Source organism: Neovison vison, chromosome 11, assembly GCF_020171115.1.
Source record: "Neovison vison isolate M4711 chromosome 11, ASM_NN_V1, whole genome shotgun sequence".
Lineage (NCBI taxonomy): Eukaryota > Metazoa > Chordata > Mammalia > Carnivora > Mustelidae > Neogale > Neogale vison.
In genome coordinates, this window is record NC_058101.1 from 173,226,384 (window position 1) to 173,240,378 (window position 13,995).

At 37.8% G+C, this 13,995-nt stretch overlaps 1 protein-coding gene across 2 annotated transcripts in view; it reads right to left on the bottom strand.

The window, feature by feature from the left end:
* Window positions 1-13,995, bottom strand: part of HOOK3 (hook microtubule tethering protein 3) — a 111,134-nt gene that overhangs the window by 73,728 nt on the left and 23,411 nt on the right. For both annotated transcript variants that reach the window (XM_044225280.1, XM_044225279.1), the window contains exons 3-5: window positions 11,331-11,403; window positions 5,701-5,751; window positions 3,428-3,560 (exon numbers count right to left, since the gene is read on the bottom strand). In XM_044225280.1, coding sequence (XP_044081215.1) covers window positions 3,428-3,560; window positions 5,701-5,751; window positions 11,331-11,403 — 257 coding nt within the window. The remainder of the gene's footprint in view (window positions 1-3,427; window positions 3,561-5,700; window positions 5,752-11,330; window positions 11,404-13,995) is intronic.

Sequence of the window (13,995 nt, forward strand, 5' to 3'; positions counted from 1 at the left end):
ATCAAAAACATATTTTTAAGCAAGTGTTGTTCTAAGGATACTTCTACCCAATCAAATGTGTGGTGACATACAAATATACACAACACACTTAAATCACAGCCATTTCTTAGAATAAAAGTAAGAATGTATAAGAACAACTATTTGGAAAAAAAAATCCTTTATTCTGAGCTCAATTTTTTTTGTTGTTGTTGTTAACGATTTTATTTATTTATTTGTCAGAGAGAAAGCAGAAGCATGAAGAGCTACAGGCAGAACAGGCAGAGCAGACCAAGGGAGAAGCAGGCTCCCTGCTGAGCAGGGAGCCCGGTGTGGGACTCGATCCCAGGGCCCTGGAATCATGATCTGCCAAAGGCAGATGCTTAACCTACTGAGCCACCCAAGCGTCCCTCAGTTTTTTTTGTTAACAAGGAGCATCCTGTAAGTCTTGGAATAAAAAGGAGTACTTTTTGATATTCTGCTCAGAGGTAAGAAACAAAAAAATCACAAGATGCTGGAGAAAATGGTACAGCTAGGATGACTAACTAAACAGCTCTTGAAATAAAAGACTGTGAACATAGAAAAGAAAAAGCAGTGGCACTGATAACGGGGAAGGAAAATTTAATGACAGCCTACTGAAAGTGAAGAAAATAACAGCGGGAATAGGGAGGTTAGGAAGTTAGTTAGGTGTGAGAGGGGAAGCGTTAGTTAAGAAGCGGTGTTGCCACGTCAAGGCCCTTCCCCGCGAACACCGTAAAATGCTACATGGTAAAATGAGAACGAGAGCTATGTTAATGTACAATCTGTGAAAAGCAAAAAAAACAAAACAAAACAAAACCCAAAAAACAAAACAAAAAAATACCAACAAAAACCTTACAAATCTTTAGTGTCCAAAATACAAGTATATACGATTATTGGGTACAGATCTATGAGGCTGGATAATGAGGTATGCTAGGTCAGCAAATTATCTTGAAAACTTAGCTTTTAGGGCCAGAATTTATAGCAGATTAGTATAAAGAGTATGATGTTTAAACATGGAGAGACATCAGTTGTTGTCCTTGCCTAGCTTTTCACAAACCAGAAATCCTGGGCAAGTTATAGAATACTTAGTTTTCCTAATGTGTAAAAAGTATTTTTTGTTCTATTAGTACCTAGTAGAGTACTGGGCAGATGAGAGACATTCAGTAATTCAGTGTGTTTTCTACTACTTATCTTTGCTTTTTCAATTTTAGCATCATTTATTTCCCCCAATTTGAGAAGTCAGATGGCCAAGATAAAAGCATCCTAGGTCAATGTTCTGAGCAATCACTCCTTACCTCCAGTAATTGAAAACTCATCTAAACATAAGGCCTTTTTTATTTGTATCCTGCTTTACAGATTACAAAGCAAATACGCATACACAATTTCATTCATTCCTCATGACCACCAGGTTTTGCATCCTCATTCTGTAGATGAGGAAACAGGCTGAGTGCCTAGTCCAATGTCAGTCAGGTAGCAAATGGAAGATCTTTAGTAAGCCTCACATTATACATCAGAAATGTGCAGTAACAAGTAATACTGAACTCAGGAATTAATTTACTTTGATTCTTAGCTCTCAACTATGTTTCTGAAAACAGAATGCCCTCTGGATAAATATGATGTTAAAAATCCCATTCAAAGTTTTCATCATTTATAAACAATTTCAGGGGAGAAACCGAACCTAGGTGTTAGAGGAGAAACTTAGTCTGTGTGAGAAGCTGGATTGTCTGCTTTTCCACAGGACTACGGATATAGGTTAACATCCTTGTGTTCTCCTAGTTCTACCCTGTGGTAAATCCAATTAGCCAACTCTTAATAGCTCTTTGCTTCTAAGAGGTGATGACTCTCTTAACAGAATAAACATATAAGAGGTCATTATTTGAATTCAAGGGACCTTTATTAAATAAATTTTCATACACCTTTTAAAATCAAAGCATTTACTTAGAGATTTAATGTGTTTTAAATCTTATTTATATGAATCTTCTTTGACAAAAAAACGTTTAGATATTTTAGTAATATACAAAACTCACAAATGTAGAAAATTCTCTATTTTAATTCTTGAGTTGAGCTGAATAAGCAAATTAAAACCTACTTTAAGAGCATGCATGCTAAAAATCTAAAAAGAATGGGGAAAAAGAGAAATACATGGTTAGAAAAAACTCAGATCGTAGACCAAATACTAGTCATAGCTTCAAGAAAACAACGTTGACCATTATTAAACTTGTCACAAGAACACTTAAAATGTATAGACAAGTCAAATAAAAATCTATTTTACATCACCAGGAGTGAGGTAAAAGCAATAAGTAAAAAATCTTTGGGCTTAAAAAAAAAATCTGTCTCCTATGAAGGTCATAGGAGTTACTCTTCCCTTCCTCACTGTTCTCGAATTATATTTGTGGTTTTTTTTTTTAAACCTCTCAAAGGTAACCTAAGTCTTTCTGACACTCAGTTCATACTCTTCAGACTACTCTTAGTCTATCCTTCTCTCCAATTTTGTTTAAATAACTTCCCTGGCCCATGCCTGGACCGGCTTCCCCATTACACTTTACCTTCACAGCACTCATCACCACTTGGATCACACAGCTGTGTGTGGCATTGCTTACTGCCCTCCCCTCCACTCACCGAACAGTTCCACATGGGCAGGTGCGGTGTCTGTTCTGTCTGGCACTGTGCTCCTATCCCTGGCATAATGCATGAGTTCAGTAAATTCTGTGATATAAATCCTTCATACTTGTAATTTAAAGTATCCAATTTTAAGTGCCCAGAGCTGATTTGATCCAGTTTAACCTTCTCATTATTACTGATGTTAATTTAGATAGACCTTGTCCAATTAACAGTAAATTTCAACACATTCAGTGTCATTGAAAATAATCCAAAGAATTATGTAGTCTTGCTTAAAGGGAAAGAATATCATCACAATCAAGTTTATTCTAGATTGCAAAACTCTTCCACTTGCAAACAAAGTACCAGAAAAATTATAGAAAATGGCATTGTTTGGGGCACCTGGCTGGCCAGGTACAGTGGACAACTCCTGAGCTCTCAGAGTCATGAGTTGGAGCCCCATGTTGGGTGTGGAGCCTACTTTGCGGGGAGAAAAAGAAAATGGCATTGTTTGAGGATGGCCTTATGAAGATATAATTGTTTGTACTGGTGATTTATAAGTAATATATACAATATGTACTACTTTCCTTAATTATTTTATTTTATTTTTTAAAAGATTTTATTTATTTATTCGACAGAGATCACAAGCAGGCAGAGAGGCAGGCAGAGAGAGGGAGAGGCAGGCTCCCCGCTGAGCAGAGAGCCCGATGCGGGCCTTGATCCCAGGACCCTGAGATCATGACCTGAGCCGAAGGCAGAGGCTTTAACCCACTGAGCCACCCAGGCGCCCCTCCTTAATTATTTTAAATGCATACACTAACATATAGATTACCTTGCTTCTGTTCACAGTTCACAGCACAGCCCAAGATGAGTTGAAGCATTCTTCCGAGCTCTGCTGCATCAGAATGTTCTCCAATAAGATTCACATCAGGAAGGGTAAAGTCATTAATCTGCTGTCCTAAAATCTGAATGGAGACAACAGGATTAGAATTGCACTTATATTTTACGTCCAAATAAAATATTTGATACAGATTAGTTTGTCAGCCCCAGAAACTCATTGCTAACAACAGAGCTGTTATGTCAGTTTCAGGCCCAATTTCTGTTTTTATGTCCCATACCTAAGTTATAACAACCTCTATCACCACAACTTAGAGTCCAATCTGGTATGTATGTACACTGACCAAAGAAACTGAGTACTTTGAGCCCTTCACCACCCCAGAAAGACAATTTCTCTGAAGTTCAAAGTACAGCCTGAACAAGGGAGTACCAGAAAGAGGAGAGATTAAATATAGATTCATGCCCCAACAGTAAGATTCCCCCCAAACATGTTCACTCCATTTGACTCCAAAATGCTGACAGCCAAACACGTATATCAGGAAGGAGAATGGAGGATTCCTTCATGGGGAAATTGACCCCAAATGAAATGAAATATAAGCAAAGGGTAAGTTCCTATAAGCATAGAGTGAAAAAAGAAAATCCTAAAAACATAGAACCAGGGCGCCTGGTGGCTCAGTGGGTTAAGCCTCTGCCTTCGGCTCAGGTCATGATCTCAGGGTCCTGGGATCAAGGCCCGCATTGGGCTCTCTGCTCAGCGGGGAGCCTGCCTCTCCCTCTCTCTGCCTGCCTCTTTGCCTACTTGTGACCTCTCTCTGTCAAATAAATAAAGAAAATCTTTTTTAAACAACAACAACACTGAAGCAGAATGAATATGGCTCTAGCATTATGGGTAAACAGGTTAAAGAGGTCACACAGTGTCTGGTGGCTCATGTTAACAGGTAGGAATCTGATTCTTTTTTTTTTTTAAGATTTTATTTATTTATCAGAGAGAGAAGTGGGGAGAGAGCGAGCACAGGCAGACAGAATGGCAGGCAGAGGCAGAGGGAGAAGCAGGCTCCCCGCCAAGCAAGGAGCCCGACATGGGACTCGATCCCAGGACACCAGGATCACGACCCGAGCCGAAGGCAGCTGCTCAACCAACTGAGCCACCCAGGCGTCCCAGGAATCTGATTCTTAATACAACAGGAAACCATAAAAGATGCAAAAGTGGCATAATCAGACTTATATTTTTAAATATTATTCAGGCTTTTTGGGGGACTGGGTGGCTCGGTGGGTTAAAGCCTCTGCCTTCAGCTCAGGTCATGATCCCAGGTTCTAGGATTCAGTCCCGCATTGGGCTCTTTGCTTAGCAGGAAACCTGCTTCCCCTCCCCTCTTTCTTGCCTGCCTCTCTGCCTACTTGTGTTCTCTGTCAGTCAAATAAATAAAATAAAATCTTAAAAAAAGAAAAAAATTCAGGTTTTAGAGTGTAGAGTAAGAACAGACTGTAGAGGGGCAAGGGTCAAATCAGGATTACCAGTCAGACTACTCTAGAAATCGAAGGAAGAGCTAATGATGGCTTGGTAGAAGGTGGTAGCAGTTAGAGACAGAAAAAGCTGTTATTTTGGAGATTTAACTAGTAAGTCTTATGATGATATCAAAGAAGGACTACAGGATTATTTATAGGTTTTGGGCTTGAGTAATAGGGTGGACAGCAGGAGCACTTACTGAGTTGTGAAGATAAATGATTTATGTATGTATAGACGTAGGTATAAACGCAGATGAAATTGTGGGGCTTCCAGGGTACGTTGTGTCCATTTGACATCTGTGATCATGAAATTTAAAGTAAAACTAGTTCTACTGCCTGACTTTTTCCCCCAAGGTATGCCTTGACTGTTCTGATGTTAGATTCAGAGGATAAATTGAATTAATCTAGGGATGAGGGTCTGCCAAGAAATAAAACTAAAGTAAGCAAGGGAGTTGGCTATAATGATACCAGGATTCTAAACCACCTTCACAAGGGGAGAAAAGAAGAGTTAACAGATGGCAGAAAAGGAAATATAACAAATTAATAATCATCTACAAACTTTCCATATTACAGTGAAAAAGAGCATTTACCTACTACCTACCTAATAGGTAGCTGTCTGAACCAACATCCTAAAAACCATACAGTGGAAGATAAATGGTAAATTTTGGGTATATTTTCCTTTACTTGAAACTATTGAAAAATATTGTAAAATTAAATTATCCTATAATAATACTTCAAAGCAGAGTGAGAAAAAGTCCTTACCTCATGATTGTAATCCAGGATTCCCTTTAAAATTTTCTTTAAATTGCTTATCTGTTTAGAGAGAAATAAAACAACTGTGTAAAAGGCAAGCACATATCAACATATAATTTAACATAAAAAATTTCTGGGGGCAGCTGGGTAGCTTAGTCAGTTAAACATCTGCTTTTGGCTCAGGTCATGATCTCAGGGTATTAGGATCAAGCCCCACATCACTGAGTTCCCAGGTCAGTGGGGAGCCTACTTTTCTTCCTCTCTCTCTCCCTCTGCCCACCCCCCACATACTTGCTCACTCTCTCTGAAATAAAATCTTAAAAATTTCTGAACCAACTAATTATTCTATTAATCATAAATAAATACTAAAAAAAATTCAACAGTACATGTGAACTACCCTAATCATCAAAAAAGGACTATCAATTTATCAATGGCTCAATTTAAGTGATCTCAAGAGATTTATTAAAAAGATTTGTTTTCAGGGATGCCTGGGTGGCTCAGTCAGTTAAGTATCTGCCTTCAGCTCAGTTCATGATCCTAGGGTCCTGGATCGAATCCCAAGTCGGGTTCCTTGCTCCCCCTTTGCCTCTACCGCTCCCCGCTTGTGCTTGCTCTTGGTCTCTGACAAATAAATAAAATCTAAAAAAAAAAAAAAAAAAAAATTAATTAAAAAAATTGAAAAAAATTGTTTCCAGGGGTGCCGGGGTGGCTTAGTAGATTAAGCCTCTGCCTTCCGCTCAGGTCATGATCTCAGGGTCCTGGGATTGAGCCCCGAGTCAGGTTCTCTGCTCAGCAGGGAGCCAGCTTCCTCCTCTCTGTCGGCCTGCCTCTCTACCTACTTGCGATCTCAGTCTGTCAAATAAATAAATAAAATCTTTAAAAAAATTGTTTCCAATCATGTTAAATTTTCAGTGTTATAATTACACTGACAAAAACTGATAATCTCTTAAAGTAACCAAAGTATAATGTCTCCAAGTTCTCTCTACCGTCAGAAAAGATTATGAGGGGGTACAGCTCAGTGGCAGAGCATCTAACTGCAGAAAAGATTGTGGTTTCATTTATTTAAGCACCAAAGTAAATATTTAGGAGCCATATGGTTAAAGAAATACTATTATGTCTTGAAATGCTAGTATAAAGCACTGCAAGATACTTGTGGTATAAGAAGCATCCTGGGGCGCCTGGGTTGCTCAGCTGGTTGAGCATCCAACTCTTGATCTTAGCTCAGGTCTTGATCTCAGAGTCATGTGTTCGGGCCCCACCTTGGAGTCCACATTGGACATGCAGCCTACTTTGGGGAAAAAAAAAAAAAAAGGCAAAGAAAAAAGGCAAAGAAAAAAAAGCATCCTAGAAACAAGATAAGGGGATGGACCAACAACGTGTTTCCTCTCACTCAGCCACTCCAAAGCAAGAGTTCACTGGCCTATACGCTATCTGAGTGAAATGACAGGTAGCTATCACCTATACTATGTCACCGATACTACTTAAGCTATTATTTTTTCCCTTTTCTTTCTTGACCCAACGCATACAGTTAAGTTTGTGTTAAGTTAAATGTGTACACATTATGATTCTGTTGACCATCTACCTAAATGTCCCTACTCCATGTCAGTAGCTGAAGATGTCCTAGGACAGAAGACAGCAGAACCTGTGACTATCAAGTAAAAGTGGCGTGTGATCCAACGCAATCAGACATTATTTTAAGGGAAAAAATAAACTGAAACCTTTTTTTTTTTTTAAAGATTTATGCATACACACACTTTTTTTTTTGGAGAGAGAAAAACAGCACAAATGTTGCGGTGGTGGGGGCAGAAGCAGAGAAAAGGAGAAAAGTGACTCCCTACTGAGCACGGAGCCCAAAGTGAGGCTCAATCTTATGACCCTGAGATCATGACCAGAGCTGAAACCAACAGCTGGATGCTCAACCAACTGAGCCACCAAGGTGCCCTGAAAACTTACTTAAAAAAAAAAAAACAAAACAGCTCATAAAACTATCATGTTTATACTTCTAGAAAAAGTTGGAGACACGGAAAATATAAAAAACATTTTATTTCCTTTATTCTACGATGTTCATTTTTGTCATATTTTAACATTTAAAATTAAAATGTCTCAAAAATCAATGTTCATTGATGAAATGTGTTCATTTAGAATGGTAGTTTAGGGGTGCCTGGGTGGCTCAGTGGGTCAAAGCCTCTGCCTTCAGCTCAGGTCATGATCCCAGCGTCCTGAAATCGAGCCCCGCATCGGGCTCTTTGCTTGGCAGGGAGCCTGCTTCCTCCTCTCCCTCTCTCTCTACCTGCCTCTCTGCCTGATTGTGATCGCTGTCTGTCAAATAAATAAATTTTTAAAAAAGTCAAAATAAATAAATAAATAAATGGTAGTTTACTTCCCATTGAAAAGAGCTATATAATCAATGATACCTTAAAATTGAAGAAATATAATGTAGGATATAATACGGAGAATAGGAATGCAAATCAGAACTGACATTTCCAGTTCTGAATGTTAAGAATATAATGTTAAGAATATAAGTTTTCTCTATATTACTATTTCTCTATAGTAATATAGAGAACTATATTACTGTCCCTGCCACACTCATGACACTGAAGACAGTGTGCATTTTACATGTGTGCTGCACGCATGGAAGGTAGGATATGTAACTCTCTCTTTGGTCAAGACACCAAGCAAACACAAATTGATCAGTAGCATTATTTTAAATATCCAGAATTGCTTTACACGTTATAATATTAAAAAGTAATCATTTAGGCATGGCTGTGCGGCTTAGTTGAGTTGACTCTTGATTTTGGCTCAGGTCATGAACTCAGGGTTGTGAGATCAAGCCCCACAGTGGGCTCTGCACTGGTTGTGGAGCCTGCTTAGGATTCTCTCCCACTCTGTCCCTCCCTCCCTCACTCCTTGTCTAAAAAAAAAAAAAAATTTAAAAAAATGTATATACGTATATGTAAAATATTTTAACATGTTATATATAAAATATTATATATATGTCATTGAATTGTCTATTCTTGAAAGATTATTTAGAAATTAAAATAGTGGCTTAATCAGTGTCTATTCATTCACTCTAGCCCAGTAAACAAAATATTGGCAGACCCAATATTTATTTATTTTTTTTTTCAATTTATTTATTTTCAGAAAAACAGTATTCATTATTTTTTCACCACACCCAGTGCTCCATTCAAGCTGTGCCCTCTATAATACCCACCACCTGGTACCCCAACCTCCCACCCCCCCGCCACTTCAAACCCCTCAGATTGTTTTTCAGAGTCCATAGTCTCTCATGGTTCATCTCCCTTTCCAGTTTACCCAAAAGCACATACCCTCCCCAATGTCCATAACCCTATCCCCCTTCTCCCAACCCCCTCCCCCCAGCAACCCACAGTTTGTTTCGTGAGATTAAGAGTCACTTATGGTTTGTCTCCCTCCCTATCCCATCTTGTTTCATGGATTCTTCTCCTACCCACTTAAGCCCCCATGTTGCATCACCACTCCCTCATATCAGGGAGATCATATGATAGTTGTCTTTCTCCGCTTGACTTATTTCGCTAAGCATGATACGCTCTAGTTCCATCCATGTTGTCGCAAATGGCAAGATTTCGTTTCTTTTGATGGCTGCATAGTATTCCATTGTGTATATATACCACCTCTTCTTGATCCATTCATCTGTTGATGGACATCTAGGTTCTTTCCATAGTTTGGCTATTGTGGACATTGCTGCTATAAACATTCGGGTGCACGTGCCCCTTTGGATCACTACGTTTGTATCTTTAGGGTAAATACCCAGTAGTGCAATTGCTGGGTCATAGGGCAGTTCTATTTTCAACATTTTGAGGAACCTCCATGCTGTTTTCCAGAGTGGTTGCACCAGCTTGCATTCCCACCAACAGTGTAGGAGGGTTCCCCTTTCTCCGCATCCTCGCCAGCATCTGTCATTTCCTGACTTGTTGATTTTAGCCATTCTGACTGGTGTGAGGTGATATCTCATTGTGGTTTTGATTTGTATTTCCCTGATGCCGAGTGATATGGAGCACTTTTTCATGTGTCTGTTGGCCATCTGGATGTCTTCTTGGCAGAAACGGCAGACCCAATATTTAAACATTAAATGACCATTTTTTTTTTTTTTTAAATCAAGTATGTGTTTTATGGAAGAAATATAAAGACAAACCAAGCTTAACATTTCAAGTCCAGGGACCTCACATGCTTACGCATTTGCATTTCTGAGTCTATACCTTCTATATCAAAGAGAAATGGTTCTAGAACTTTCCAAACTGGCAGTCATAATCATCACTGGGTCATAAAAATCAATTTAGTGTAACAAAATTATAGAGACGGAGAACAAATTAATGGTTTCCAGTTAATAGGGTGGGGAGTATGTGGTGTGGATTTGGTCATGAAGGAAGCATGTGGAGTCTTGCAGAGATGTAATAGTTCTGTGTCTTCACTGTAGTGGGCATTACAGGAAACTACATTATTGCTAGAGCTACACAGAAGTGTACACACAAACACCAAATGGCATAGGTAAAACTGGTGAAACCTGAATGAACTGACTTGTACCAATGTTAGTTTCCTAGTTTTGATATTGGATTATAGTTATGCAAGATGTAACCCTGAGGGAACTGGGTGAAAGATACATAGAACTTCTCTACATTTTTTGGCAGCCCTCTGTGAATCTAGAATTATTTCAAAATATAAAACTAATTTAGTGGGTTGCAACTAATTTTTTAAAAATCAAAATGTCAGTGCCTAGAATAAGGGAAAACACTTGTTCAACTATGTTTGTGCATATGTTTAGGTGGATAGGAGGCTACAATGTAAACTGTATTTCTTTTCTTTTTTTTTTTTTTCCATTTTTTAAAAGATTTCATTTATTTGACAGAGTGAGACACAGTGAGAGCGCACAAGCTGGGGGAGTGGGAGAGGGAGAAGCAGGAAGCCAGATGCAGGGCTCAATACTAAGAGCCTGGGATCATGACCTGGGTTGAAGAAGATGCTTAACGACTGAGACACCCAGGCACCCCTCTTTTTATGGGTTTTGACTTTCTCAAAGAAGCCTGAGAAATACTAGAACTTAAGGCTACTAGGAAAGAAATAAAAATAATTCATTCTCTTAGTGTTCTGTGCTCAGTTAACATTGACCAATATTTTCTCATTATTAATAACAACTCTAGCAACTAACATTACATATGCACTATCCCAAATATGTTATATATACTAACTCATTTATTTCTGTGAGGTAGATCCTATTACAATCCTCATTTTACAAATGGGAAACTGAGGTACAGAATGATGACTTTCCCAGACACTGAATGGTAGAGCTGCGATACAAACACAGGCACCTTGGCTCTAGAGTCCATGCCCACTGTCACTGTGTCCCACTGACTTACACTATGTATGTATCTTGGTGAGAAACTTCAAGTTACCTCTAATCCTTAATTATGGATTATTTTACTACAGGCAATCTGGGTTTCTTTTTTTTTTTTTTTTAATTTTATTTATTTATTTATTTATTTATTTATTTATTTTGCAATCTGGGTTTCTGAAGTTCACTGAACACATCAGATGGAAGTTCAACAGATATTATATACAAACAACTGAAAGACTATTTAACAGATGGGAAAATAAAAAGAAAATACCTTTAGCCTCCAATTATCTCCTACTTCAGTTTTGATTCTGTTTAGCCAATTTTCATCAAAATATGAAGGATCTCTGCAAATAAGAAAAAGCCAGCATATTACTCATGCAACTATCAAGCTTAAAGAAAAAAAAAAAGAAAACAGAAACCTATCCCACAACCTCATGTAACTGCAATATAAAAGTGTATTTACCACATATTTGTCACTAAATAACTCAGTCTAGAGACTGGACACAATTATACCAGACTTCTCTAAAATCGACACAATTATACCAGACTTCTCTGTGCATCACAAAGCATATATATATTATCAAAAACTAAAAGGTGAAAAATGATTACAGTTGATACATTAAAAAAAAACTAATTATAGATGAATCAGCTGTACTAAAATTAACATAATTTTTAGATACAATAATATCTAAAACCAGTCAAAACTGATGACACATCGGATGCTTAACTGACTTCTCCACTCAAGTGATTCAAAATTTCAATTTCTATAAATAATATAGAATGAAAATAAATAATTAAATAAATAGTATAGACTGAAAACCCATTTTCTCACATGCAATACTAAGCATTAGACAAGTTGGACACTTTCTGCATAATGCTTAAAATCTAAATAATACTGGTGTGGTCAAATTAAAACACCTATGAATATACCTATACTTATTTTTCTTAGGAAAATCTCCCCAAACTACTATAGAAAGAAAAAAAAAATTTTAGCCCAGCATGATCCTCACTTTAAAATTTTGAAACCAATGCTCTAAGATGTTAAGTTGTTTATTCAAGACCACAGATTGAACACTTAATGTTTGTCCTGCTTTAGCAAGTGCTAAGCTCAGAGATCTTTTCAGAATGCCACAACTGTCTCCGTTCACCCCCAAAATATAATGGCAATGAGAGAAATGTTAGGGGAAAAAAAAAAATCTACATTTCAATTTAACTGTCACTCAAACTGATACAATCAGCACTAAATTGTGTTCATATTTTTATTTTTTTTTTTAAAGATTTTTTTTTTTTTTTATTTGAGAGAGAGAGACAGTGAGAGAGAGAATGAGCGAGGAGAAGGTCAGAGAGCGAAGCAGACTCCCCATGGAGCTGGGAGCCTGATGTGGGACTCGATCCCGGGACTCCAGGATCACGCCCTGAGCCGGAGGCAGTCGTCCAACCAACTGCGCCACCCAGGCGTCCCGTGTTCATATTTTTAAATGAAGTACCATGCGACCCACAATTTTCTATGTCATTATTAAAAAAGAAAAATGTATTTAGGTATGAAATTTATGAAGAAAAATGGTTACAACTAAACTCACCTCTGGAAATCTATTATTTTTTTATTACTAAAAATTTTATTTTTATTATTATTTCATAATTATTTCTGGAGCCTGTTTCATATGGCTTTTAACAATAGCTTTATTGAGATATAATTCATATACCATACAACTCATCTATTTAAAGTATATAATGCAATGAATTTTAGTATATTCACAAGAGTTGTAGGACCATAACCATGATCTAAATCTAATGTTAGGCCATCTCCATCTTCCCCCAAAATCCTTTATCTATTACCCATCACTGCCTATTACCCTTTCTCCAGTCCCTGGAAATTACTCATTGCCTTTCTGTCTCCATGGGTTTGCCTATTCTGGACATTTCATATAAATGAAATCATACACTTTGTGGTCTTTTGTGTCTGGCTTCTTTCATTTAGGTTGGTTTTAGGTTTCATTCATATTGCAGTTTATATTAACACTTCATTTCTTTTTATGACTCAACCATACTCCATTTATGGATATAATACATTTTGGTTATCCAAATGTATGATCTAATACATTTGGTTATCCATGCATCAGCTGATGTGCATTTGGGTTGTTTCTACTCTTTAGCTATTACAAATAATGATGCTTTAAACATTTGTTCACCAGTTCTGTGTGAACATGTTTCTGTGGGCATATGCCCAGGAGTGGAACTGCTGATCCCACGCTAACTGTGTTTGAAACAAGGCCAAACTGTTTTCCAAAGTATTTACACCACTTTACATTCCCACCAGCAATGTTATGTTGGTTCCAATTTCTCCACAGCCATGCCAACACTTGTTGTTTTCTATCCTTTTAATTATAGCCATTCCAGTGGATGTGAAGTGGTATGTCACTGTGGTCTTGATTTATATTTTTGATAACAAATCATGTTAAGCATTAGCCATTTGCATATTCTCTTTGGAGAAAAGTCTATTCAGTCTCTGCCTACTTAAAAATTGAGTTGTCCTTTTTATCACTGAGTTTTTTTTTTTTTCTTTTAAAGATTTTGTTTATTTATTTGACAGAGATCACAAGTAGGCAGAGAGGCAAGCAGAGAGAGGAGGAAGCAGGTTCCCTGCTGAGCAGAGAGCCCGATGTGGGGCTTGATCCCAGGATGCTGGGATCATGACCTGAGCCAAAAGGCAGAGACTACTGGTCTCGAGCCCCACATCGGGCTCTCTGCTTAGCAGGGAGCCTGCTTCCTCCTCTCTCTTTCTCTCTGCCTGCCTCTCTGCCTACTTGTGATCTCTGTCAAATCAATAAATAAATCTTAAAAAAAAAAAAAAAGAATAAAAATTAAGTAACAGAATTTTGAGCAGCCTTATACAAGAAAGGGAAACTTATTGGAAGATCACTGAAGTATGTTACGAT